General features: G+C 42.0%; 1 protein-coding gene across 4 annotated transcripts in view; it reads left to right on the top strand.

The window, feature by feature from the left end:
• IL2RB (interleukin 2 receptor subunit beta) overlaps positions 1-26,374 on the top strand; it is a 76,814-nt gene that overhangs the window by 35,284 nt on the left and 15,156 nt on the right. For all 4 annotated transcript variants that reach the window (XM_056528243.1, XM_056528244.1, XM_056528242.1 and 1 more), the window contains 5 exons: positions 2,560-2,674; positions 4,520-4,662; positions 5,563-5,725; positions 11,448-11,559; positions 26,070-26,151. In XM_056528243.1, the coding sequence (XP_056384218.1) occupies positions 2,560-2,674; positions 4,520-4,662; positions 5,563-5,725; positions 11,448-11,559; positions 26,070-26,151 (615 nt within the window). The remainder of the gene's footprint in view (positions 1-2,559; positions 2,675-4,519; positions 4,663-5,562; positions 5,726-11,447; positions 11,560-26,069; positions 26,152-26,374) is intronic.

Below are 26,374 nucleotides of genomic sequence, written 5' to 3'. Positions count from 1 at the left end.
AGCGTCGTGTTCTTGTAGGGATCCATAGTCTTGTTTTGTTGATGTGTGTCAATGCCTTTCGTGATAATGTCTAAAAATTATGCAAACATTTTATTATAATTCTGTTTGGTGCATTTTTGGAGTAGATTTGGGAATGATGTTTGTACATGTAAATACAAACATTTACAAATGTTGTCCAAATTGTGTTGGTGTACACACACCTCAAAATGAATCCTATCCCCCATAGGCCTCTCTGCCAGCAATCGGCTCCGTACAAGAACCCCAAACCCTCTGTATACATGTACATACCTCACAAGAGTCCCTGTTTTTGAGGGACAGTCCATACCTCGGACACAGGCCCTCTGTTGTTCTACGCTCTTCAAATCTCCATCTTTTTACTAAGAAAATAGCTGTTTATTAATACACTTTCTACATTTCTTCAGAAACTCTGTCTGGCTTTTCACTGTGCATTAGATCCCAACTTGCATATTATTCTATCACCTGGTGCAATTTGGTTTGCAAAAATTGTTCAATCATGTGATAATATTTAATATTCTGCCTATAAAAATGCAATTAAAAATTGTACTTTTATACAATGAACCAGACGTGTCCTTCTTGGCAATCATTTATAGACCTGTTATCTCAAAAAGATTGCACCAGAAAGCAAATTCTTTTGTTTCTTTGAGAGAGCTATTCTGCATATCAGCAGAGAGAAGAGTATGTCCTCATGAGGGTCCAGCAGTCTAGAAGGGAATGTAAAGGAGGGAAACAAGTGCTGGACCCTACTTTCTGGTGTGCAGTGGTATAATAAGGAGGAGAACCTATTGTCACAGATATACCTTCAGTCTTGTCTTGTTGCGAGTGATGATGTTACTTGTCATCTTGACGTCGGCCCTGTGCAGAGCAGGGCTGCTCATCATTCTATAATGCAGCCAGCCAGGCTTATTAGAAGGTGTGAGTGCCGGGCCATTTAGCTGTGGTGCCAGCACTCAAGCCTTTCAGAGGCAGATAATTTGTACTGCAGTAGTATCCTCAGTCCTTGCCCCTGTTAGTAGTTTTTGCCCTAGGATAGTATTCCTGTTCTCTGTATTTATTGTGACCTGACCTTTGTGACCTGACCTTGGCTTGTGACCTGACCATTCCTTTGTCTGCTGGCCTAGCTCTTCGCTATTCTCCTGATTTTAACCTTGCTTGTCGTCACAAAGTTCCCATTCGTATACTGCGCTGCCCTCTTGGTTTCTGACTTTAGGCTGTTGTTACTGGTTATTTTCTTGTCTGCTGATTATTGTACCAGTTTGTCTGTTTATTACCGACCCATTTTGCCTAACTTCCTTAACACCCCAGCACTTAGTCTAGGGAAGGGACTGTTGACCAGATGGGGGCCACCGTTTAGGGCAGATGGTACAAGTAGGTATGGGGAGTGCTTGAAATTAAATCCAGGTTTACACTGCTTCCTACCCCGAACATAATCCCTATTCAATTTTTTGTGTTAAATAATGTGTTGTTTTTAAGGTTAGGCTTTAGTAAGAGATAAAATGGGGCAAAGATAAAGATATAGACCAGCATTTATTATTGTAGGTGTAAGTGAAGCATTTTTCTACACCTTTTTTTGTGTGTGCTGGTAATGTGTAGGAGCACCAAATGTATTAAATTGTCACAGAGTATTTGATAAATTTTGTGCAGGTCACATTTTCTGAAATTTCTCTCTTCCCATACACCAAAAAGCTAAGCTAAGTCTGGGCTGGTGTACTTTTAGAGACTTTTCAGTGGCTTTGCGCCTTTTTTGCACCTTTTCACAAAAAGGCGCAGTTCATAAAATCCTTCCATATCGTGTGTATTGCCAAAATCAGCAGAAATGTGTAAACCAAAAGGCATAAAAAAGGCGCAAATAAACCTTGCTTGCGCCTTTTTTGCACCTTTTGTAGACACAAAAAACTGTCTAAAGACAATGATAAATGTCGGCCATAGGGAAATGTGGCATGACGGTAAATGACCCAAGAAGTTTCCTTTTTAGAACAAAAAAAACTGTCCAGAAGAAGTAGATCCGTAAAGAAGATGTTACTTTCTGATCAAACTTTCCAAATATGGACACATCAGGAAGTGGTGTCTTATATTATTGATTTTGCTTTCATTAATATTCTTCATTGGGTCATACACATAATCGTTCAGTGCTGGTGTCAATAAGGCTGCATTCACATCACAATATGGGGATAAGACAGCCGGATTCGGTGGGAGAATATGAAAACCGACTGCTGCCATATCCCTGCCGACTGGTGCCGCACCCCATACATTCATTGTACCATATAAGTTTATGTTGCTGCACTGAAAACCTGATACGGTCCAAAGATGAGCCAATCAAAATCACTAGCTGACTCCGTCCTGCTAGAAATTAATTGGGTGTGGCACGGGCCTGGCGGGCATACAGCAGCAGCCGATTTTTCAATTTTCAGACCGAATCCGTCTGCCATATGCCCCAAGGGGGATGTGAATGCAGCCTAAGTACTCTTTATTTTTTCTGTGCAATATTTAGTTTTTGGCTTTTACATTTTTGCCTCATAAATGTGTATTTGTTGACTGTAGATGAAAGAAATTTTGCCTGTTGACCATAAATTAAACCTGAGCGTGATCTGTAGCAGCGGAATAGAAAGCAATACAAGTGTTACCTTCCTATCAGACTTCTCTGTATATCACAACTGTAAGTACCGGGGGCAATTGTCCTGAATGAAATCTAATGTGTTGATTTTTAATTCCTTATATTATTTAGAAGCCTCATTCAATACATTAAACCGCATTTCAACATTCAGGAATTGAAGTAATAAATAATGCATACATCTAATCACTTAGGCAATTGTATAAAATGGTGTTTTCCAACCATTGTGCCTTCAGCTGTTGCAGAACTACAACTGGACTGGTTTACCAATAGAGATAAATGTAGGACCAAATGTATGAAATTTGGAGTCCCTGCTCCTGCACTTGATTTCTGTGGCCAACATGTAACACATGGATAGCCTGAGTCTACCAGAATAAGGACTTTGGGAAGGACTCTTCTTTCTGGCTCATAGGGAGAGCATACAAATTTCCTCCGGAATTCTGATCAAATGATTTCACCAGAACATTGAGCCTGCTCAATGTTCTTGCAGAATTTGCACAGCAGATATTGTTGTCTATCAGGACGGCAGTGATCATGCAGTCCTAACGCTGACTGATTCGGTGCTGGCCGCAAGCAGAATCTCTGACTGGAATTTTTCCGGCCTCGGATTCTGCACTTTGAACCTGACCTTGTGGAATTTCCTTCCTGAATTTCCTGCTGAAATCTACTACTTTTCCATGAGGAAACCATGTTTCCGGAAGCATTTCCATGAGGTTTCTGCCTCAAATCTTGCTTAGGCTAAGTTTCCACTTGATTTTTTTCTGGCACTTTTTGGGAAAACTACCACTGCAGTTTTTGAGCCAAAGTCAGAAATGTATTTGAAAGGAATAGGACATATAAAGGAAGGACTTATACTTCTCCTCCCTTATGGGTCCACTTCTGACTTTGGCTCAAAAACTGCCAGAAAAAAAAACCAAGTGGAAACTTAGCCTTAGAACCTTTGTGGAATCAAAGTCCCATTGGTTTCAATGGAAGGTCCTGATGAGGATTATTTATTATGGAAATGTCAATTCTTGAAGCAGAAAATAATCCTCTTCAGGACTTTCCATTGCCATCAATTCCCCAAGGATTCCAGGCAGAATTTGAGGCAGAATCCACATGGAAATTCTGCTGGAATCTGCCACAATTTACCTAGTTCACCTTTCCGCATGGAACAGTAGAGGATTTTTGTTTTTCTACTGAGGAAATTCAGCAAGTAAATCCTGCGAGGAATTTCCTCAGTGTGCATGAGCCCTTAAAACATTACAGTGCAGATTTCATCCATATTTCTCAGTCTATAGCAGCTGTTCATATCATGCAGCTGACTGCACCTGTATTGCCTAGTCCTTTAACCTGTTTTTGGATGATACAAAAAATAACCTTCATTTACATGATGCCAGCTGAGCTTAAAGGGGTACTCTGGTGGAAAAAAAATTTTTTTCAAATCAACTGGTGCCAGAAAATTAAACAGATGTGTAAATTACTTCTATATAAACATCTTAATCCTTCCAGTAGTTATCAGCTGCTGTAAACTACAGAGGAAGTCCTTTTTTAATCTCTTTCCAGTCTTACCACAGTGCTCTCTGCTGACACCTCTGTCCATGTCAGGAACTGTCCAAAGAAGGAGCAAATCCCCATAGCAAATCTATCCTGCTCTGGACATTTCAGCGGAGATGTCAGCAGAGAGCACTGTGGACAGACTGGAAAGAAATTTAAATAGAAAAGGACTTTCCTTGGAGCATACAGCAGATGATAAGTACTGGAAGGATTACAATTTTTAAATAATTAATAAGTAATTTACAAATCTGTTTAACTTTCTGGCACCAGTTGATTAAAAATAATGTTTTCCACTGGAGTACCTCTTTAATAATAGCTCATATTCTTATTTCTGTCTATGTGTTGTTTCCGCAGTGTGCCTGGATCCACCGCTGTATACTCAGATCAGGATGATAAGCTATGGGGTATGGGAACTCACATGGAACATAAGTCACAGCAGTACAGTAAAAGATACAGAAACTGAAATCCACTACAAACCTGTTCATCACTTATGGCAGGTAAGAAATAAAATAAATGTAAATGTTTAAGAACTGATGCTGGAGGGAACCTGTCACCTTGTGAATGGAGTCCAATCTGTAGACATCATGTTATAGAGCAGGAGGAGCAGAGCAGGTACATATATGGACCTGTGGAGAACTTGTCATTTATTTACGTAAATCTCTGCTCCTCCTGGACTAATTAGTCAAGTGGGCGGTCCTACTTAGTGACTGACAGTTATTTTTGTATGCATAGAGATAGAGCTGTCAGTCACTGTGTAGGACTGCCCACATGACTACTTAGCCCAGAATGAGCAGAGATTTACAAGAATAAATGACAAATCATCATAGAACTTCCCACAAAATGACAGGTTCCTTTAAATAAACAAGATGACCGGATCATCCATGGTTATATAGACATATTTAGGGGGTGTTTTCCCCAGAGATGGTCACTCAGTGGTCAGGAGTAAAATGGTGTAGTCTCAATTAACATATTCATTGTCTGTGACTCCACATCCTAGTAAAGTGAAGTCACAGACAATCAATGTGTAAATTGAGCCAACAAAGCCCCGCCCCCTGCACGTGATTTACTGAATTTGTCAGAGGATCTTCTGGAGGACATATCTCAGGATCTACTGAATGTATTTAAGTAAGTGACCCCTCGTTGGACTCCTGTTCACCCACACTATAACCCATTGTAATGTGTTTAGTGTGGGTGAACAGACGGACAGTTTTCCTTTAAGGTCACATTGTTCTCAGAAGGAACTGATACTCGTTGTAGAGATCCATCTTGGTCATGTATGGTCATGGGGTGTGGGGAACATTGTGTGACTAGGACAAGACAAATTTTCTCCAAGATATAGAATGAATAGATGTAAGTCCTTATTGACTTATTGATAGAAAATAGTTTTTCTCCCTCAGGATGCCCAAAATGTCACAGTTAAAAATGTCAACTTAGTCACATTGTACAAACTACATCCTGATACTGAGTATGAAGCCAAAGTGCGAGTGAACCAGATGAATTTCCCAGGAGGCAGATGGAGTGACTGGGGCAAGCCGGCACAATGGACAACTCCTCATGAAGGTATCAACGTCAATAAGAATAGCTGATGCTATAGACAGCTTTTGGTCCTTTTAGGCTATTTCTAAAATGTAGTTCTCAGCCTTAAAGGGGTATTCTGGATATAAGACATCTTATCCCGTATCCAAAGGATTGCTGCCGCCGGGAACCCCTGCAATCTCTCATGCAGCACCCTCCCATAGACTTGCATTGGGGAGGCGGGGCATGACTTCACAAGGGGGTGGAGTCGTGACGTTACGATACTCCTGCCCCGTGGTCGTGAGGCTCCAGACACGGAGCAATCATCGCTTCATGCAGCTGAGACAGGTGGGTGCTGCATAAGAGATTGCAGGGGTCCCTAGTAGCGGGACCCCCGCGATCAGACATCTTATCCTCTTTCCTTTGGATAGTGATAAGATGTCTTAGGGCCAGAGTACCCCTTTAAAGGTAAAAAGAAATTATACTAATTAAAGGCAAAAAAGATATATTTATATATCTTCAATAAAAATGAACTCTATGGAACTCTAATGCAACTAAATAAATAGAAACAAATAAAGTAAAGTTATAAAATAGATGCTTAAAAAACTATCACAAAACAAACAAATAAACACTTAACCCCTTTAAGACATAGGGGGACATTTATCAAAGGATTTCTGCTTTTTTTTTTTTTTTTTGCTTATATTTGTCTCGCAAAATGTTGCAGGTGAGACATTTTGCATTTATGGGAGACTTTTTAACAGAGAAGTGAGAAAAGCAAAATCTACAAATCTTGCATTGATATGCTATTTTCATTTTGGAACATGCAGTGTTCCTGAATTCATCAAGTGCGACTTTTGCACAAAAACTCATAAATATAAGCAAAGTCAGACCTGGCTCAGGAAAACAGCTTACACAAGCTGTAAATGAAATTTCTCACTGCCAGACATTTGCTTGTATTAACTCCAGGGATGGGGATGGAGTCTGGAGGACCACAGTTTTGTAGGGTCACATTTTTTGACCTACCTTTTTTTTTTTTTTTTAAAAAGGGGCCTTCCTGATCTTGCCAAACTACAACTCCCACCATGCGCATTCAGCCCTTTGCTGTTTGGGCATGACGTGAGTTGTAGTTTTTCATAATCTGTTAACCTCTTAAAGGGGTACTCCGCCCCAGGACATCTTTTCCCCTATCCAAAGGATAGGGGATAAGATGTCAGATCGAGGGGGTCCCACCGCTGGGGAACCCCGGGATCCCGGCTGCAGTACCCTGCCTTCATTACTGCACAGAGCAAACTCGCTCTGTGCGTAATGACAGGCGATACAGGGGCAGAGCATCGTGACGTCACGGCTCCGGCCCCTTGTGATGTCATGGCCAACCCCCTCAATACAAGTCTAAGGGAGGGGGTATGGCGGCTGAAAAGTTGCCCCATTATAAGAGGCAATTTCACAAACTGTAGGTGGTGTAACAACAGACTTCACCGGACTCCAGAGCTCATCGGATCAATCTTGCTTCTTCCCGAGCTCACGTGAGGTATCTTATTTTTTAATAGGTGTTTATCAAGTTTTTGAACCCTGTGCGATATAATTATTACTTTCGTGTGACTTTTTGATCAAAATGTCACACAGAGGCAAATGAGAAAAAAATGAAAGGTTAAATCCAGAAGCAAGTAAGAAAGCGATGAGAGAGGTAAGTAGACAAAAGAAATATGAACACCCGGCCGCCTAGAACATCTGCCAGCTATGTTGTGCAACTACAACTCCCAGGATGACCACATTGGAAGGGCATGCTGTGAGTTTTACTTGCAAAACATAGCAGCATGGTGATGAGGTTGGCTATACCTGCACTAGAGCTGGCCTGCGTACAGAAAGTTTAAAGTTTGGGTTTGGACTTTTCTAATTCATTGCCCAAATTTGACAGTGAGCCATCTCCAAATCCTAACTGTAGTCAATAAAAATTATTTACAGAGCAATATTTTAGAAAATATAAGTGAGAACCGTCAAACACCTGCGTACCAGGTTAACAAAAGAGAGATACTGATTCATGATTTGGAGACTTACACTAAGCCCTGGCTTAAGAATGCACTTCATCTATAAAAATGTGAAAGTACACACACACACATATATATATATATATATATATATATATATATATATATATATATATATATATTAGAAATGTTACACAAAATAATTTTCCAACATTTGGGGCAGAATTATAACAGGTGACAAGATGGTTTTTATAAGTGATATTCAGAAGTCATTCTTTAAATTTTGCTTATCTGTGCAATAAAAAATGGCATACATACGTAATGTATTGGTTTTTGAATATCTGTACCAAATATATCAAGCCCCTGGGATAGTTTGATAAATATGTAATGCATAAGCAAAGCTAAAGCAAAAAAAAATGCATACACATCTTGCTTACCAAAGCAAACATTGATAAATGTCCCCCCCCCCATAGGGCATAAATGTACTTCCTGGTGTCCGGGTACGTAACGCACCAGGACATACATTTACGTCCTATACATGAAGGGAGCAGAGGAGCTGCACTCGCTTTATGCATGGCTGGTCCCAGCTGCTATCAGTGATCGTGCTGATGTCTGATATTAACCACTCAGGCGCTGTGATCCATACTGATAAAGGCATCTGCGGCAATGCAGCATTTCTAATGGCTGATTGGATCGACCAGGGGGATTCGATTAGCCAAGATTGCAGACTGAGGTCCCCTCCCCTGCCTCCTCCACTCTCTTGGGGTCTTCTGCTCTGGTCTTCCTTCTAGCAGACCAGAGAAGAGGATCACTGATAATACTGATCAATGCTATGCATGTGCATAGTACTGAACAGTATTAGCAATCTAATGATTGCTATAAATAGTCCCTATGGGGACATAAAAAGTGAAAAATAAATTTAAAAAAATGGGAAAAAATGTTACCCCAAAAAGAGTTAAAAAAAAATTTAAAATTCATAAACATAATTGGTATCGGCAAGTGCATAAATGTCCGAAATATGAAAAAAATATAATTGTAATGTCTGTATTCCGTGTTTTTCTGTTTTGTTGTGCTTTCACAACTGCATTTCATGCTTGACCAGTTTTTGACAACTTTTATTTTTCTATATCCACTGGCTACAGAAAGTTAAATACATTTGTAAATTACTTCTATAAAAAATCTTAATCCTTCTAATAATTATCAGCTGCTGAAGTTGAGTTGTTCTTTTCTGTCTGACATCAGTGCTCTCTGCTGAAATCTCTGTCTGTCTCGGGGACTGCACAAAGCAGAATAGGTTTGCTATGGGGATTTTCTTCTACTCTGGACAGTTCCCGAGACAGGTGTCATCAGAGAGCACTTAGACAGAAAAGAACATGTCAACTTCAGCAGCTCATAAGTACTGAAAGGATAAAGATTTTTTTTAATAGAAGTAATTTACAAATCTGTTTAACTTTCTGGAGCCAGTTGATATACAAATAAAAATGTTTTTTCCTGGATAACCCCTTAAAGGTTTCCAGCCAATTGGCTCCCAGGTGGGGTTATTTAGACCCCAGCTCTGCTAGTATGGGGCTGCTAATAGCACTATTTTTGATAGCACATAATCTTAGTCTTAGTCTGTCACATGTATCCTGAGTTCAGCCATGGCTTTTTGTCCTGTATTCGTGTATTTAGATGTTAGCCTTGTTATGTTTGTACTTTATATAAGAACAAGCTAAAGAGGGTAAACTTTGTACTCATATGAGTAAATATCCTAATATGGCACAGATTAGTGAACTCCCCACCAAATGTGCAAACAGGAAAAAATTGAATCACTTGTAACACAAAATATTAGTACTTCATTAGAGTTAAAAGGGTACTCCACTGGAAAACATGTTTATTTTTTTTATCAACTGGTGCCAGAAAGTTAAACAGATTTGTAAATTACTTCTATTTAAAAATCTTAACCCTTCCAGTACTTATCAGCTGCTGTATGATCCAGAGGAAGTTCATTTATTTTTGAATTTGCTTTCTGTCTGACCACAGTGCTCTTTGCTGACATTACATTTTAGCAACTGTACAGAGTAGGAGCAAATCCCCTTAGCAAACCTATCCTGCTCCCGACAGTTCCTAAAATGGACAGAGGTGTCAGCAGAGAGCACTGTGGTCTGACAGAAAGTCAAAAAGGACTTTTAATACAAAAATTCAAAAAGGAAAGCACTTCATCTGTACTATACACCAGCTGATAAGTACTGTAAGGATTAAGATTTTTAAATAGAAGTCATTTACAAATCTGTTTAACTTTCTGGCACCAGTTGATTTAAACATTTATTTTCCAGGGGAGTACCCCTTTAATAATGAGTCATATAAGATTAAAATCAATTATATGTATATACAAGGAGAAAATCAGACATCAAAACTTGTGATATCACCTGATATGCACATACAAAAAAAATCATTAATTATAACAGTGGGTAGAGGAATATAGCCACAACCATATATTGTACATCGAAAAAAGTTATTACTGGGTAAAAATTGAGAATGAAGATAATACCTAATTATTCTCCAGAGATAATTATACTGCATATCCAGATCCGGTTTAGCCGTATTGCCATTATCATGTTATTCAGCCTTGTTCATGCTATCATATCTGCTGTTTAAATTGTCTCTGGTGCCTGAACTGATTGTCAGTATGCTATATCTTGCCTTTAAATTTCTGTTTGTTGCTATTAAGCATTCCTGCTGTGTATTGAGTCCTGTTTGTTGGTTGTTGTGTTAACTCCTTGTGTTTTTGACAACTTTGTACAGTTCCATTTATTATTTTGACTTTGACTCCAAGGCCCCAGCACATTAGAGCAGTGTATGGACCATCTTCGTGGTTGTAGATCCCTCGCATAGGGCTGAGATTAAGGCTTCACCACTTCTCTGCCCTATGTGACATTGTATCATGACAATCATGTTAACAAACCTGTCACATCACAGTTCTAAAAAATGGAATAAAAAGCATTTCAAAAGTTGCGTAGATGCAAAAGTATTAGCAAAATAAAAACTTAAGATCATGGCACAAACAAAATGAGCCCTCATAGATACCTGTATACAGAAAAATTTGAAAGTTATGGGGAGTCAGAATAGGGCAATTTTAAGCAAACTTATGCTATACAAAGAGTTTTTTATTTAATTGAATTTTTTACTTGTTGCACAGCTAATTTTAAGCAAATGTGACGCAGCTAAATAAAAAAAAATAAAAAGTGGCACAAAATTCTTTAAATATCCTCCCCAATATCTGGTATCCCAATAGACATCACTTGTACAAAAAAATAGACCATTCTTCGAGGTGATTTAAGGTGAAGTCTCAGCATAGTTGGAGTTTTTTTTCTGCAATATAAAAATGAACTCAAAATGATAGCTGCAAAAATACATCAATGTTGCCTTGCTGACATAAAGAGAAAAAAGTTGTGAATGTGGAGAACCCTTAGGAAATGATAACTGACAGTGTCCTAAAGGGTTAAACTTGCACAGATTATTGAGTGATATACTGTAGGGCACCTGAAGACATTTTTGTGTCATTCTGACATTTCCAACTATTTTTGTGAGACATATTGTACAGAGAAAACATTTGGTGACATTTTTAAGTAGACAACATAATAGGAAATGTATGACAGCCAAAAACTGTCTACAAGAGATGTCTTGACTAAGATAAATGGGCGGCCAGGAGAAAACTTTTATTCTTTGTATTGATTTTTTTTGGGGGGGTCAGGAGAATGTGGGGTTTGTGGTTCTAAAATGTTTCTGTTCTCTCATTTCAGGTCGTCTGGACTGTACACACAACAGCTTTGATACTGTGTCATGTTCATGGGAAGTAGCTAGAAACTTTGTTTCGACCCCATGTTACTTGGCTGCTTATGTTAATAACTACAGGTGAGTTTGTCTATCACTTTTGGCGGGTGCTCAGATTGTTGGGGCATAACCATAGGGGGGGCAGAGGTAGCACTTGCACGTAGGTCCTGGCTCCTTTTCCACTTATGAAGACAACAGTATTATAAATGGCATATGAGGGGCCCTGTTGCAGTTTTTGAATTGGGATCCTGGGTCTACAAGTTCCGTCTCTGTCATACTGCAGTCCCTTAGTGCTGTGGGTGACAAGGCCACATAGCTGTCCATTACCAAAAAAGACCACCCATTAGACTCCTTTCTATAATTAGATGTCCAGTAGGGGGTCTAATTGGTGATCATTATATATCATAGGGGTGCAGTCCCACTTAGTCATTGACAGCCTTAATCCTATGACTAGACATACAGAAAATTACTGCATGGAAAGTCATAGGGGAAAGGCTATCAATAACTTAGTGGGGCTGGACTCCTAAACCGAGAATGAGCAACGATTTAGATAAAATGTCATACTGTAATCCAAAAGTAAAGCTGAATCAATCTTCTCAGCTTTCCTGCTCTATAACATAATGCCAATACATAGGACTGTATATACAATGTAAAAGGTTCCCAATAAGATTTAAAGGAGATACGGGGCAGAAAAAATGTTTACCCTATCTGCAGGATAGGGGATGTGTCTGATTGATGGAAGTCCGACTGTTAGGGCCCCCTGCGATCTCCTGTATAGGGCCCCGGCTCACCCGACTCTTCTAATGCACATGTCTTAGGGTGCATTCACACCACGTTTTTCCAATACAGTTCCCGTATACATTTTCAATGTGAAAACCATACGGCACCGTATTGAAAACCGTATGCATTGACTCTCTATTGAAAACTGTATGCCAAACGATGCATCCGGTTGCGTCTTTGCGTACGGTTTTGTCTGTATTTTTCTCGCACCCAAAACCGTAGGCTACCATGGTTATTGGTCCAGGTGAAAAACCGTATAAGTTTTTTTTTTTTCAACATGGGAGACAATAGGAACTGTACAGAACCGTATGTGCGTACGGTTCCATATGGTTTGCACATACGGTTTTTGACTTTGCACAGTTTATCTCTTGGAATTTCAATCAAACAAGTGAAACTTTATTCATAATGGTACAATACAGGAATTTAGGTGCACTACTGTAGTAGATGTGAACAATGACATTGGCTAACCCTCAAAACTGATGTTAAAATTGAGACATTAGCCAGTATATCCTTATATGAAGGACATACCTGACCCCTGGTTTTGCTTATCACGCACAGGTAGGTTAGTGATAGGTCCCGTGCCACTTGAGAAACCTTGGCAGTGGTGTGCGGGCTAAGGTATGTCCTTCATATAAGGATATACTGGCTAATGTCTCAATTTTAAGTCATTTGTCCTTGTTTACATCTACCACAGTAGTGAACCTAAATTCCTGTATTGTATTATTATAATTGTTACACATCGACACCGTCTATCTGGTGTAGGATGCCATTGTGGCACTTGTAGTCTGTTGCAGGCATCCCCCATTGTATGCATTTTTATGCTGGGGTTGTACTTAGCAACAGACCACAAAGGGCAGGATCTGCTCCCCCAGTATAAATGCACAACTGCATTTGGGGTTGAGCACCTCCAGCCATTTGAGACCACGTTTTTGTTGTTGTTTATTCATAATGGAGTGAAAAGTTTAAAATGTATAAATTTTTTTTCTTGGATGCAACCGGACATCCTTTTTCAAACCGTATATGGTTTTTAACCGTATATGGGTTAAAATGTGTACACACATTTTGATACAGTTTAGTCCGGATTTTAGGAATCAGTTTTTCATCAAAAACCTGATACGGGAAATGTATTCCAAGAACGTGGTGTGAATGCAGCCTTAGGGTGCTGTCACACCACGTTTTCAGCCTACGGCAGCAATATCCGGCTGGGCAAGGAGAAAGCCGCGCAATGCCATACCCCAGCTGGACCAGCGCTGAAATACATTGACTTTAATGAGCCAACCGGAGTCACCGTTTGACTCCAGTCGGCTCATTTCTTCCCCGTATCAGGTTTTGTGACCGCCCCTTCCATTCATCTCTATGGGAGAGACAATGTATTTTGGAGCCACATGAGAGCTCTGAGAATACTATTTACTTTCTCATAAGATTATTTACACTGAGCTCTGCGAATGATCAAATTGTCACGCACCGCGCTCCAATCTCGGACATTTTGGAGGGGTTTCAACTGTTTAAAAGCTAAAAGCGCATGATCAGCCAAATAAAACCTCAGAAATGAAAGAGGTTATCCAGGAATCAAAAATACAGAGCTAATTTCCTGCAAAGACCCTGTCTGTCTCAACTTTGGGTGTGGTATTACAACTCCATTCACTTTAATGGAACTGAGCTGCAGAACCACATCCAACCTGGAGACTGACAGGCAGCGGTCTTTGAAAGAAATTATTTCAGTTTTTTTGATGGATAACCCCTTTAATGAAGACAGTAAAGTATTATTGTTCGATGCCTCCTGTTCATCGATGTGCTAGTTATCCAGGGACTCCTCATAATAAACCTCTATATACTCCTAATAATACACATCTACATACTCCTAATAATACACATCTGTATACTCCTAATAATACACATCTACATACTCCTAATAATACACATCTATATACACCAAATAATTGTCACGATGCCGGCTGGCAGGTAGTGGACCCTCTGTGCCAGAGAGGGATTGGCGTGGACCGTGCTAGTGGACCGGTTCTAAGCCACTACTGGTTTTCACCAGAGCCCGCCGCAAAGCGGGATGGTCTTGCTGCGGCGGTAGTGACCAGGTCGTATCCACTAGCAACGGCTCACCTCTCTGGCTGCTGAAGATAGGCGCGGTACAAGGGAGTAGGCAGAAGCAAGGTCGGACGTAGCAGAAGGTCGGGGCAGGCAGCAAGGATCGTAGTCAGGGGCAACGGCAGAAGGTCTGGAAACACAGGCAAGGAACACACAAGGAACGCTTTCACTGGCACTAAGGCAACAAGATCCGGCAAGGGAGTGCAAGGGAAGTGAGGTAATATAGGGGAGTGCACAGGTGAAAACCCTAATTGGAACCACTGCGCCAATCAGCGGCGCAGTGGCCCTTTAAATCGCAGAGACCCGGCGCGCGCGCGCCCTAGGGAGCGGGGCCGCGCGCGCCGGGACAGAACAGACGGGGAGCGAGTCAGGTAGGGGAGCCGGGGTGCGCATCGCGAGCGGGCGCTACCCGCATCGCGAATCGCATCCCGGCTGGCAGCGGGATCGCAGCGCCCCGGGTCAGAGGACGTGACCGGAGCGCTGCAGCGGAGGGAGTGAAGCGAGCGCTCCGGGGAGGAGCGGGGACCCGGAGCGCTCGGCGTAACAGTACCCCCCCCCTTGGGTCTCCCCCTCTTCTTGGAGCCTGAGAACCTGAGGAGCAGACTTTTGTCAAGGATGTTGTCCTCAGGTTCCCAGGATCTCTCTTCAGGACCACAACCCTCCCAGTCTACTAAAAAAAAATTTTTCCCTCTGACCTTTTTGGCAGCCAAAATTTCCTTGACCGAGAAGACGTCCGAGGAGCCGGAAACAGGAGTGGGAGGAACAGATTTGGGAGAAAAACGGTTGAGGATGAGTGGTTTGAGAAGAGAGACGTGAAAGGCATTAGGGATACGAAGAGAAGGAGGAAGAAGAAGTTTATAAGAGACAGGATTAATTTGACACAAAATTTTGAAAGGACCAAGATAGCGTGGTCCCAACTTGTAGCTAGGGACACGGAAGCGGACATATTTAGCGGAGAGCCATACCTTGTCTCCAGGGGAAAAAACGGGGGGAGCTCTTCTTTTCTTATCCGCGAACCTCTTCATACGTGAAGAAGCCTGTAAGAGAGAATTTTGGGTCTCTCTCCATATAATGGAAAGGTCACGAGAAATTTCATCCACAGCGGGCAGACCAGAGGGCAAGGGGGTAGGGAGGGGGGGAAGAGGGTGACGGCCGTACACCACGAAAAATGGGGATTTGGAGGAAGATTCAGAGACCCTGAAGTTATACGAGAATTCGGCCCATGGAAGGAGATCTGCCCAGTCATCCTGGCGGGAGGAAACAAAATGTCGCAAATAATCACCCAGGATCTGGTTAATTCTTTCTACTTGTCCATTGGACTGGGGATGATATGCAGAGGAAAAATTTAATTTAATCTTGAGTTGTTTACAGAGAGCCCTCCAGAATTTAGACACGAATTGGACCCCTCTATCCGAGACAATCTGCGTAGGCAACCCGTGAAGTCGAAAAATGTGTACAAAAAATTGTTTAGCCAACTGAGGCGCAGAAGGAAGACCAGGAAGAGGGATGAAATGTGCCATTTTGGAGAATCGATCAACGACCACCCAAATAACGGTGTTGCCACGGGAAGGGGGTAAATCAGTAATAAAATCCATACCAATCAGAGACCAAGGCTGTTCGGGGACAGGCAGAGGATGAAGAAAACCAGCGGGCTTCTGGCGAGGAGTCTTATCCCGGGCACAGATAGTGCAGGCTCGCACAAAGTCCCCAACATCCGTCTCCAGAGTCGGCCACCAATAGAAGCGGGAGATGAGTTGCACAGATTTCTTGATGCCCGCATGACCTGCGAGATGGGAGGAGTGACCCCATTTGAGGATTCCGAGGCGTTGGCGTGGAGAAACAAAGGTCTTTCCTGGAGGAGTCTGCCTGATGGAGGCAGGAGAAGTGGAGATCAGGCAGTCAGGTGGAATGATGTGTTGCGGAGGGAGATCAACTTCTGAGGCATCCGAGGAACGAGAGAGAGCATCGGCCCTAATGTTCTTATCGGCAGGACGAAAGTGAATCTCAAAATTAAATCGGGCAAAGAACAGAGACCACCGGGCCTGGCGAGGATTCAGCCGTTGGGCAGACTGGAGGTAGGAGAGGTTTACGGATAAAGCCCTTTTTTAGATTCTCCTGGACGTATTCGGACATGGCAAGAGTCTCTGGGGCAGAGAGAGGATAAATTCTGCCCCGGGGTGGAGTAGTACCCGGGAGGAGGTCGATAGGGCAATCATAAGGCCTGTGAGGAGGTAGAGTCTCAGCTTGTTTTTTGCAGAAAACATCCGCGAAGTCCATATAGGCCTTAGGGAGACCGGTTACTGGAGGAACCACAGAGTTACGGCAAGGGTTACTGGGAACCGGTTTTAGACAGTTCTTGGAACAAGAGGACCCCCAACTCTTGATCTCCCCAGTGGACCAATCCAGGGTTGGGGAATGAAGTTGAAGCCAGGGAAGTCCAAGGAGAATCTCCGAGGTGCAATTGGGGAGGACCAAAAGTTCAATCCTCTCATGATGAGATCCGATGCTCATAAGAAGGGGCTCCGTGCGGAAACGTATGGTACAGTCCAATCTTTCATTATTTACACAATTGATGTAGAGGGGTCTGGCGAGACTGGTCACCGGGATGTTGAACCTGTTGACGAGAGAGGCCAAAATAAAATTTCCTGCAGATCCAGAGTCCAAGAAGGCCACTGTAGAGAAGGAGAAGGCAGAGGCAGACATCCGCACAGGCACAGTAAGACGTGGAGAAGCAGAGTAGACATCAAGGACTGTCTCACCTTTGTGCGGAGTCAGCGTACGTCTTTCCAGGCGGGGAGGACGGATAGGACAATCCCTCAGGAAGTGTTCGGTACTAGCACAGTACAGGCAGAGGTTCTCCATACGGCGTCGTGTCCTCTCTTGAGGTGTCAGGCGAGACCGGTCGACCTGCATAGCCTCCACGGCGGGAGGCACAGGAACAGATTGCAGGGGACCAGAGGAGAGAGGAGCCGAGGAGACGAAACGCCTCGTGCGAACAGAGTCCATATCTTGGCGGAGTTCCTGACGCCTTTCAGAAAAACGCATGTCAATGCGAGTGGCTAGGTGAATAAGTTCATGTAGATTAGCAGGAATTTCTCGTGCGGCCAGAACATCTTTAATGTTGCTGGATAGGCCTTTTTTGAAGGTCGCGCAGAGGGCCTCATTATTCCAGGACAATTCTGAAGCAAGTGTACGGAATTGTACGGCATACTCGCCAACGGAAGAATTACCCTGGACCAGGTTCAACAGGGCAGTCTCAGCAGAAGAGGCTCGGGCAGGTTCCTCAAAGACACTTCGGATTTCCGAGAAGAAGGAGTGTACAGAGGCAGTGACGGGGTCATTGCGGTCCCAGAGCGGTGTGGCCCATGACAGGGCTTTTCCGGACAGAAGACTGACTACGAAAGCCACCTTAGACCTTTCAGTGGGAAACAGGTCCGACATCATCTCCAGATGCAGGGAACATTGGGAAAGAAAGCCACGGCAAAACTTAGAGTCCCCATCAAATTTATCCGGCAAGGATAAGCGTATCCCAGGAGCGGCCACTCGCTGCGGAGGAGGTGCAGGAGCTGGCGGAGGAGATGACTGCTGAAGCTGTGGTAGCAACTGTTGTAGCATAACGGTCAGTTGAGACAGCTGTTGGCCTTGTTGCGCTATCTGTTGTGACTGCTGGGCGACCACCGTGGTGAGGTCAGCGACAACTGGCAGAGGAACTTCAGCGGGATCCATGGCCGGATCTACTGTCACGATGCCGGCTGGCAGGTAGTGGACCCTCTGTGCCAGAGAGGGATTGGCGTGGACCGTGCTAGTGGACCGGTTCTAAGCCACTACTGGTTTTCACCAGAGCCCGCCGCAAAGCGGGATGGTCTTGCTGCGGCGGTAGTGACCAGGTCGTATCCACTAGCAACGGCTCACCTCTCTGGCTGCTGAAGATAGGCGCGGTACAAGGGAGTAGGCAGAAGCAAGGTCGGACGTAGCAGAAGGTCGGGGCAGGCAGCAAGGATCGTAGTCAGGGGCAACGGCAGAAGGTCTGGAAACACAGGCAAGGAACACACAAGGAACGCTTTCACTGGCACTAAGGCAACAAGATCCGGCAAGGGAGTGCAAGGGAAGTGAGGTAATATAGGGAAGTGCACAGGTGAAAACCCTAATTGGAACCACTGCGCCAATCAGCGGCGCAGTGGCCCTTTAAATCGCAGAGACCCGGCGCGCGCGCCCTAGGGAGCGGGGCCGCGCGCGCCGGGACAGAACAGACGGGGAGCGAGTCAGGTAGGGGAGCCGGGGTGCGCATCGCGAGCGGGCGCTACCCGCATCGCGAATCGCATCCCGGCTGGCAGCGGGATCGCAGCGCCCCGGGTCAGAGGACGTGACCGGAGCGGGGACCCGGAGCGCTCGGCGTAACAGTAATACACATCTACATACTCCTAATAATACACACATGTATACTCCTAATAATACACATATATATATATACACCAAATAATACACAGCTATATACTCCTAATAATACACACATGTATACTCCTAATAATACAAACACACATATATATATATATATATATATATATATATATACACACACACCAAATAATACACATCTATATACTCCTAATAATACACATCTATATGCACCAAATAATACACATCTACATACTCCTAATAATACACACATGTATACTCCTAATAATACACATATATATATATATATACACCAAATAATACACAGCTATATACTCCTAATAATACACACATGTATACTCCTAATAATACACACACATATATATATATATATATATATATATATATATATATATATACACCAAATAATACACATCTATATACTCCTAATAATACACATCTATATGCACCAAATAATACACATCTACATACTCCTAATAATACACACATGTATACTCCTAATAATACATATATATATATATATATACACCAAATAATACACAGCTATATACTCCTAATAATACACACATGTATACTCCTAATAATACACACACATATATATATATATATATATATATATATATATATATATATATATATAGTTACATAGTTACATAGTTAGTACGGTCGAAAAAAGACATATGTCCATCAAGTTCAACCAGGGAATTAAGGGGTAGGGGTGTGGCGCGATATTGGGGAAGGGATGAGATTTTATATTTCTTCATAAGCATTAATCTTATTTTGTTCCAGGAATGTATCTAATCCTGTTTTAAAGCTGTTAATTGTTCCTGCTGTGACCAGTTCCTGAGGTAGACTGTTCCATAAGTTCACAGTTCTCATGGTAAAGAAGGCGTGTCGCCCCTTGAGACTAAACTTTTTCTTCTCCAGACGGAGGGAGTGCCCCCTCGTCCTTTGGGGGGGTTTAACCTGGAACAGTTTTTCTCCATATTTTTTGTATGGGCCATTAATATACTTATATACGTTTATCATATCCCCCCTTAAACGTCTCTTCTCAAGACTAAACAATTGTAACTCCTTTAATCGCTCCTCATAGCTAAGATGTTCCATTCCCCATATTAGTTTAGTCGCGCGTCTCTGCACCCTTTCCAACTCCGCAGTGTCCCTTTTATGGACAGGTGCCCAAAACTGAACAGCATATTCCAGGTAAGGCCGTACCAATGATTTATAAAGGGGGAGTATTATGTCCCTGTCCCTTGAGTCCATGCCTCTTTTGATACATGACAATATCCTGCCGGCTTTGGAAGCAGCAGCCTGACATTGCATGCTATTTTGTAGTCTGTGATCTACAAGTACACCCAGATCCTTCTCTACCAGTGACTCTGCCAGTTTAATCCCCCCTAAGACATACGATGCATGCAGGTTATTAGTACCCAGATGCATAACTTTACATTTATCCACATTGAACCTCATTTGCCAAGTGGATGCCCAGACACTTAGTCTATCCAAGTCATCTTGTAACCTATGCACATCCTCTATAGACTGTACTGTGCTAAAAAGCTTGGTGTCATCTGCAAAGATAGAAACAGAGCTGTTAATACCATCCTCTATATCATTAATAAATAAATTAAACAACAGCGGGCCCAGTACAGAACCTTGGGGTACACCACTAATAACCGGGGACCAATCAGAGTACGAATCATTGACCACCACTCTCTGGGTACGATCCATGAGCCAGTGTTCAATCCAGTTACAAACTAAAATTTCCAAACCCAAAGACCTCAACTTACCTGTCAGACGTCTATGAGGGACAGTATCAAATGCTTTAGCAAAATCTAGAAACACTATATCCACAGCCATTCCTCTGTCAAGGCTTCTACTCACCTCTTCATAAAAGCAAATTAGATTGGTTTGACAACTTCTATCCTTAGTAAACCCATGCTGGCTATCACTTATAATACAATTATCCCCTATGTATTCCTGTATGTAATCCCTTATAAGTCCTTCAAACAATTTACCCACAATGCACGTTAAACTTACCGGTCTATAGTTTCCTGGGGAAGACCTAGAGCCCTTTTTGAAGATTGGCACCACATTCGCCTTGTGCCAGTCCCTTGGCACAATACCAGACACCAGAGAATCTCTAAATATCATGAACAGGGGTACAGATATTACTGAACTTACCTCTCTAAGAACTCTTGGGTGTAGTCCATCCGGTCCTGGGGATTTGCTTACATTTATATCACTTAACTTACCTTGTACCATCTCTACATTAAGCCAGTTCAGTACATTACATGATGTGTTACCAGCACTGACCTGGCCAATGTCAGTTCCTTCTTCCATAGTGTATACAGAACTAAAGAACCCATTCAGTAGCTCCGCCTTCTCTTGATCGCCTGTGACAACCTCCCCATTATCATTATTAAGGGGTCCTACATGCTCTGTCCTTGGTTTTTTTGCATTTATATGTCTAAAAAAATATTTAGGATTAGTTTTGCTTTCTTTGGCCACCTGTCTCTCATTTTGAATTTTTGCTGTTTTTATTACATTTTTACAGATTTTATTAAGCTCCTTGTACTGTTTAAATGTTATAGCTGACCCATCAGATTTGTATTTTTTGAAGGCTATTTTTTTGTTGTTTATTGCTCTATTAACATCATGTGTCAGCCATGTAGGATTTAGTTTTAATCGTTTATATTTGTTCCCCTTTGGTATATATTTAGCTGTATAGTTATTTAGAGTTGATTTAAAGATGTCCCATTTACCTTCTGTATCAGTATTTGAGAACACCTCCCCCCAGTCTATGTCCTGTAGTGCAGATCTAAGCCCAGGGAAATTTGCCTTTTTAAAGTTATATGTTTTTGCCTTCCCCGCCTGTCTTTGTTTTCTACATTTTAAGTCAAAAGTAACTATATTGTGGTCGCTATTCCCAAGATTTTCCCGCACAGTTACATTCCCAACCAGCTCTGCGTTGTTGGAAATGATCAGATCCAACAAGGCATCACTTCTTGTTGGGTCCTCCACAAACTGGCCCATAAAATTATCCTGCAATAAATTTAGGAATTGTCGCCCCTTTGTAGTTTTAGCCAACCCCGGACCCCAATCTATATCTGGATAGTTAAAATCTCCCATTATTACCACTGTACCTGCCCGGGCGGCCCTCTCTATTTGTTTATGAAGCCAAACTTCTATCTCTTCAGTGATATTAGGGGGTCTGTAGATTACACCAAATATTATTTTTTCAGTATTTCCCTCCTTTTGTAATTCTACCCACAGTGATTCCACATCCTCAGAATCATCACACACTATGGCATCGTTCACACTGACTTTCATACCACTTCTTACATACAGACAGACTCCACCACCTTTTCTGTTCATTCTATCCTTGCGAAACAATGTAAACCCCTGCAGATTGACAGCCCAGTCATGCGAGGAGTCCAGCCATGTCTCAGTGACCCCAACTATATCAATATGTTCCTCCAGTATCAAGGCCTCAAGCTCCCCCATTTTATTTGCTAGGCTTCTGGCATTTGTGAACGTAGACTTTACATTTCCATCCTTTATGTTATTGGGGTTAATGGGATTCAAGGGTGTAAGTTTTATTTTCCTATGAAGCTTATTCCTATTAACTATTCTAACCCCTCCCTCCGCTCCACCCCCAGGTACATTTATAATTCCCACCTCTCTATCTACACTATCTTCCCCCTCTTTGCTGTAGGTTCCCTCCCCCCAAGTCCCTAGTTTAAACACTCCTCCACCCTTCTAGCCATCTTCTCCCCAAGCAAAGCTGCACCCTCCCCATTGAGGTGCAGCCTGTCCCTACGGTAGAGTCGGTAACCGACAGCGAAGTCAGCCCAGTTCTCCATGAACCCAAACCCTTCCTTCCTACACCAGCTTCTGAGCCACTTGTTTACCTCCCTGATCTCCCGCTGCCTCTCTGGTGCGGCTCGTGGTACTGGTAGTATTTCAGAAAAGACTACCTTGGAGGTCCTTGCCTTAAGCTTGCGGCCTAAGTCCCTGAAATCATTTTTAAGGACACTCCACCTACCTCTTACTTTGTCATTGGTGCCAATATGTACCATGACTGCTGGGTCCTCTCCAGCCCCGCCCAACAACCTGTCAACCCGATCCGCGATGTGCCGACCTCGTGCGCCAGGCAGACAACACACTGTTCGGCGATCCCGGTCTTTGTGACAGATTGCCCTGTCTGTCCCCCTAATAATTGAGTCCCCCACCACTAGTACCTGTCTGGCCTGCCCTGTACTCCTCCCTCCCTCCTTACTGGAGCAGACACCCCCCTGGCGGTCAGAGGTGGTATCCTGCTGCAGTTCTCCTAGCTCTGTAATGGCATCCCCCTCATCTGCCAAGCGGGCAAACTTGTTGGGGTGTGCCAGTTCAGGACTAGCCTCCCTGACAATTTTTCCCCTACCCCTCTTTCTCACTGTAACCCAGCTAACTGCCTGACTGTCCTGCAACTCCGTCCCACTGTCCTCCCCCACCTCTACTCCCGAGAGTGCCTGCTCAGTGAGCAGGAGACTCCTCTCCATGTTGTTAATGCTTCTCATTGTTGCCAGTCGCCCCTCTAGATGCAGGATCTGGGCTTCCAAACGGACAACTAGCACACATCTCGCACAACAATATGCACCCTCAAACTGTTGTTCAAGGATTGCATACATTGAACAGGATGTACATTGGACTGCATTTTCCAACATGGAGGCCATCTAGTAATGGGGATTTCACAAATGTATAGGAAAAAACAGACAGTCAAAATTACACTTAAAAATTTTTTGTAGACCTTGTGCGTTCAGAAATTAACACTCACAGCGATCTCAACCTCCTGCTTTCAAACTCCAGTTTTTGAAACTCCTCTTTCACGCCCCCTCTTACACAACAACACTCAGAAAGATATATATATATATATATATATATATATATATATATATATATATCTATATACACCAAATATATATATCTATATACACCAAATATATATATACATACACCAAATAATACACATCTATATACTCCTAATAATACACATCTTTATACTCCTAATAATACACATCTATATGCTCCTAATAATACACATCTATATACACCAAATACACATCTATATACTCCTAATAATACACATCTACATACTCCTAATAATACACATCTATCTATATACTCCTAATAATACACATCTACATACTCCTAATAATACACATCTATCTATATACTCCTAATAATACACATCTTTATACTCCTAATAATACACATCTTTATACTCCTAATAATACACATCTACATACTCCTAATAATACACATCTACATACTCCTAATAATACACATCTATCTATAAACTCCTAATAATACACATCTTTATACTCCTAATAATACACATCTATATGCTCCTAATAATACACATCTATATACACCAAATAATACACATCTATATACTCCTAATAATACACATCTATATACTCCTTATAATACACACATGTATACTCCTAATAATACACATCTATATACTCCTAATAATACACATCTATATGCTCCTAATAATACACATCTATATACTCCTAATAATACACATCTATATGCTCCTAATAATACACATCTATATACACCAAATAATACACATCTATATACTCACAACAACAAAAAAAGTGGTCTCAAATGGCTGGAGGTGCTCAACCCCAAATGCAGTTGTGCATATATACTGGGGGAGCAGATCCTGCCCTTGTAGTCCGTTGCTAGGGGCGATCCCCAGCATAAAAATGCATACAATGGAGGATGCCTGCAGCGGACTACAAGTGCCACAATAGAATCCTACACCAGATAAACGGTGTGGATGTGTAACAATTAGAATACAATACAGAAATGTAGGTGCACTACTGTGGTAGATGTATACAATGACATTGGCTAATCCCTCAACACTGATGTTAAAATTGAGACATTCGCCAGTGTATCCTTATATTAAGGACACACCAGAGCCCGCACACCAACGCCAAGGTTTCTCAGATGGCACGGGACCTAACGCTAACCTACCTGTGCATAATAAGCAAAAACCAGGGGCCAGTTGGCAATTACAGCAGCACTAGGTCGACATGTAGCCAGGCAGCATTAGGGTTGCACCTGTGAGGCCATGCACCTATATCAGCCAACTTGGGTGGGGCTTGTAGCCTCTCTCCCCCCTTCCATTGTATGTGTGCTTAGTCACGCTGGAGGGAACTGGGAGCAGGCTACATGTCGACCTAGTGCTGCTGTAATTGCCCACTGGCCCCTGGTTTTTGCTTATTACGCACAGGTAGGTTAGCGTTAGGTCCCGTGCCATCTGAGAAACCTTGGCATTGGTGTGCGGGCTCTGGTGTGTCCTTAATATAAGGATACACTGGCGAATGTCTCAATTTTAACATCAGTGTTGAGGGATTAGCCAATGTCATTGTATACATCTACCACAGTAGTGCACCTACATTTCTGTATTACATCTATATACTCCTAATAATACACATCTATATACTCCTTATAATACACACATGTATACTCCTAATAATACACATCTTTATACTCCTAATAATACACATCTATATACACCAAATAATACACATCTATATACTCCTAATAATACACATATATATACTCCTTATAATACACACATGTATACTCCTAATAATACACATACCGTATATATATATACACCAAATAATACACATCTATATACTCCTAATAATACACATCTATATACTCCTAATAATACACATCTATATACACCAAATAATACACATCTATATACTCCTAATAATACACATCTATATACTCCTTATAATACACACATGTATACTCCTAATAATACACATCTATATACTCCTAATAATACACATCTATATGCTCCTAATAATACACATCTATATACTCCTAATAATACACATCTATATGCTCCTAATAATACACATCTATATACACCAAATAATACACATCTATATACTCACAACAACAAAAAAAGTGGTCTCAAATGGCTGGAGGTGCTCAACCCCAAATGCAGTTGTGCATATATACTGGGGGAGCAGATCCTGCCCTTGTAGTCCGTTGCTAGGGGCGATCCCCAGCATAAAAATGCATACAATGGAGGATGCCTGCAGCGGACTACAAGTGCCACAATAGAATCCTACACCAGATAAACGGTGTGGATGTGTAACAATTAGAATACAATACAGAAATGTAGTAGAAAACCCACTAAAAAATCAGCGCGTGTGAACGTACCCTTATGGATACATCTGCTATGTCTTCTGACTTGTATGACTTCTCTCTTTCAGGAGTATAAAAGGAAACTGCTATCTCCCCCCTAGTGGTGATCTTAGAAGTTGTGTAATTAATTTTACAGTCAATGATGAATATGTGAGTATAAAGGGGCATCGCTAGACTTCTAAAATGCACCTGGCACAACTGAATTATCACAGGGTGTTAACTTTTTTAGCATGAATGAAATACGCATATGTCCCATTTCATCTCCACCCTTAAACACTTATAAATATAATTGTATTTATATATACATACACGATAGAAATATGAACATAAGTATACGAGTGAATCGATATATATTAATGGACATCTGGGGAAC

The sequence above is a fragment of the Hyla sarda genome, chromosome 6, assembly GCF_029499605.1.
Source record: "Hyla sarda isolate aHylSar1 chromosome 6, aHylSar1.hap1, whole genome shotgun sequence".
Classification (NCBI taxonomy): Eukaryota; Metazoa; Chordata; class Amphibia; order Anura; family Hylidae; genus Hyla; species Hyla sarda.
This window is presented reverse-complemented; position numbering and strand designations above follow the sequence as displayed.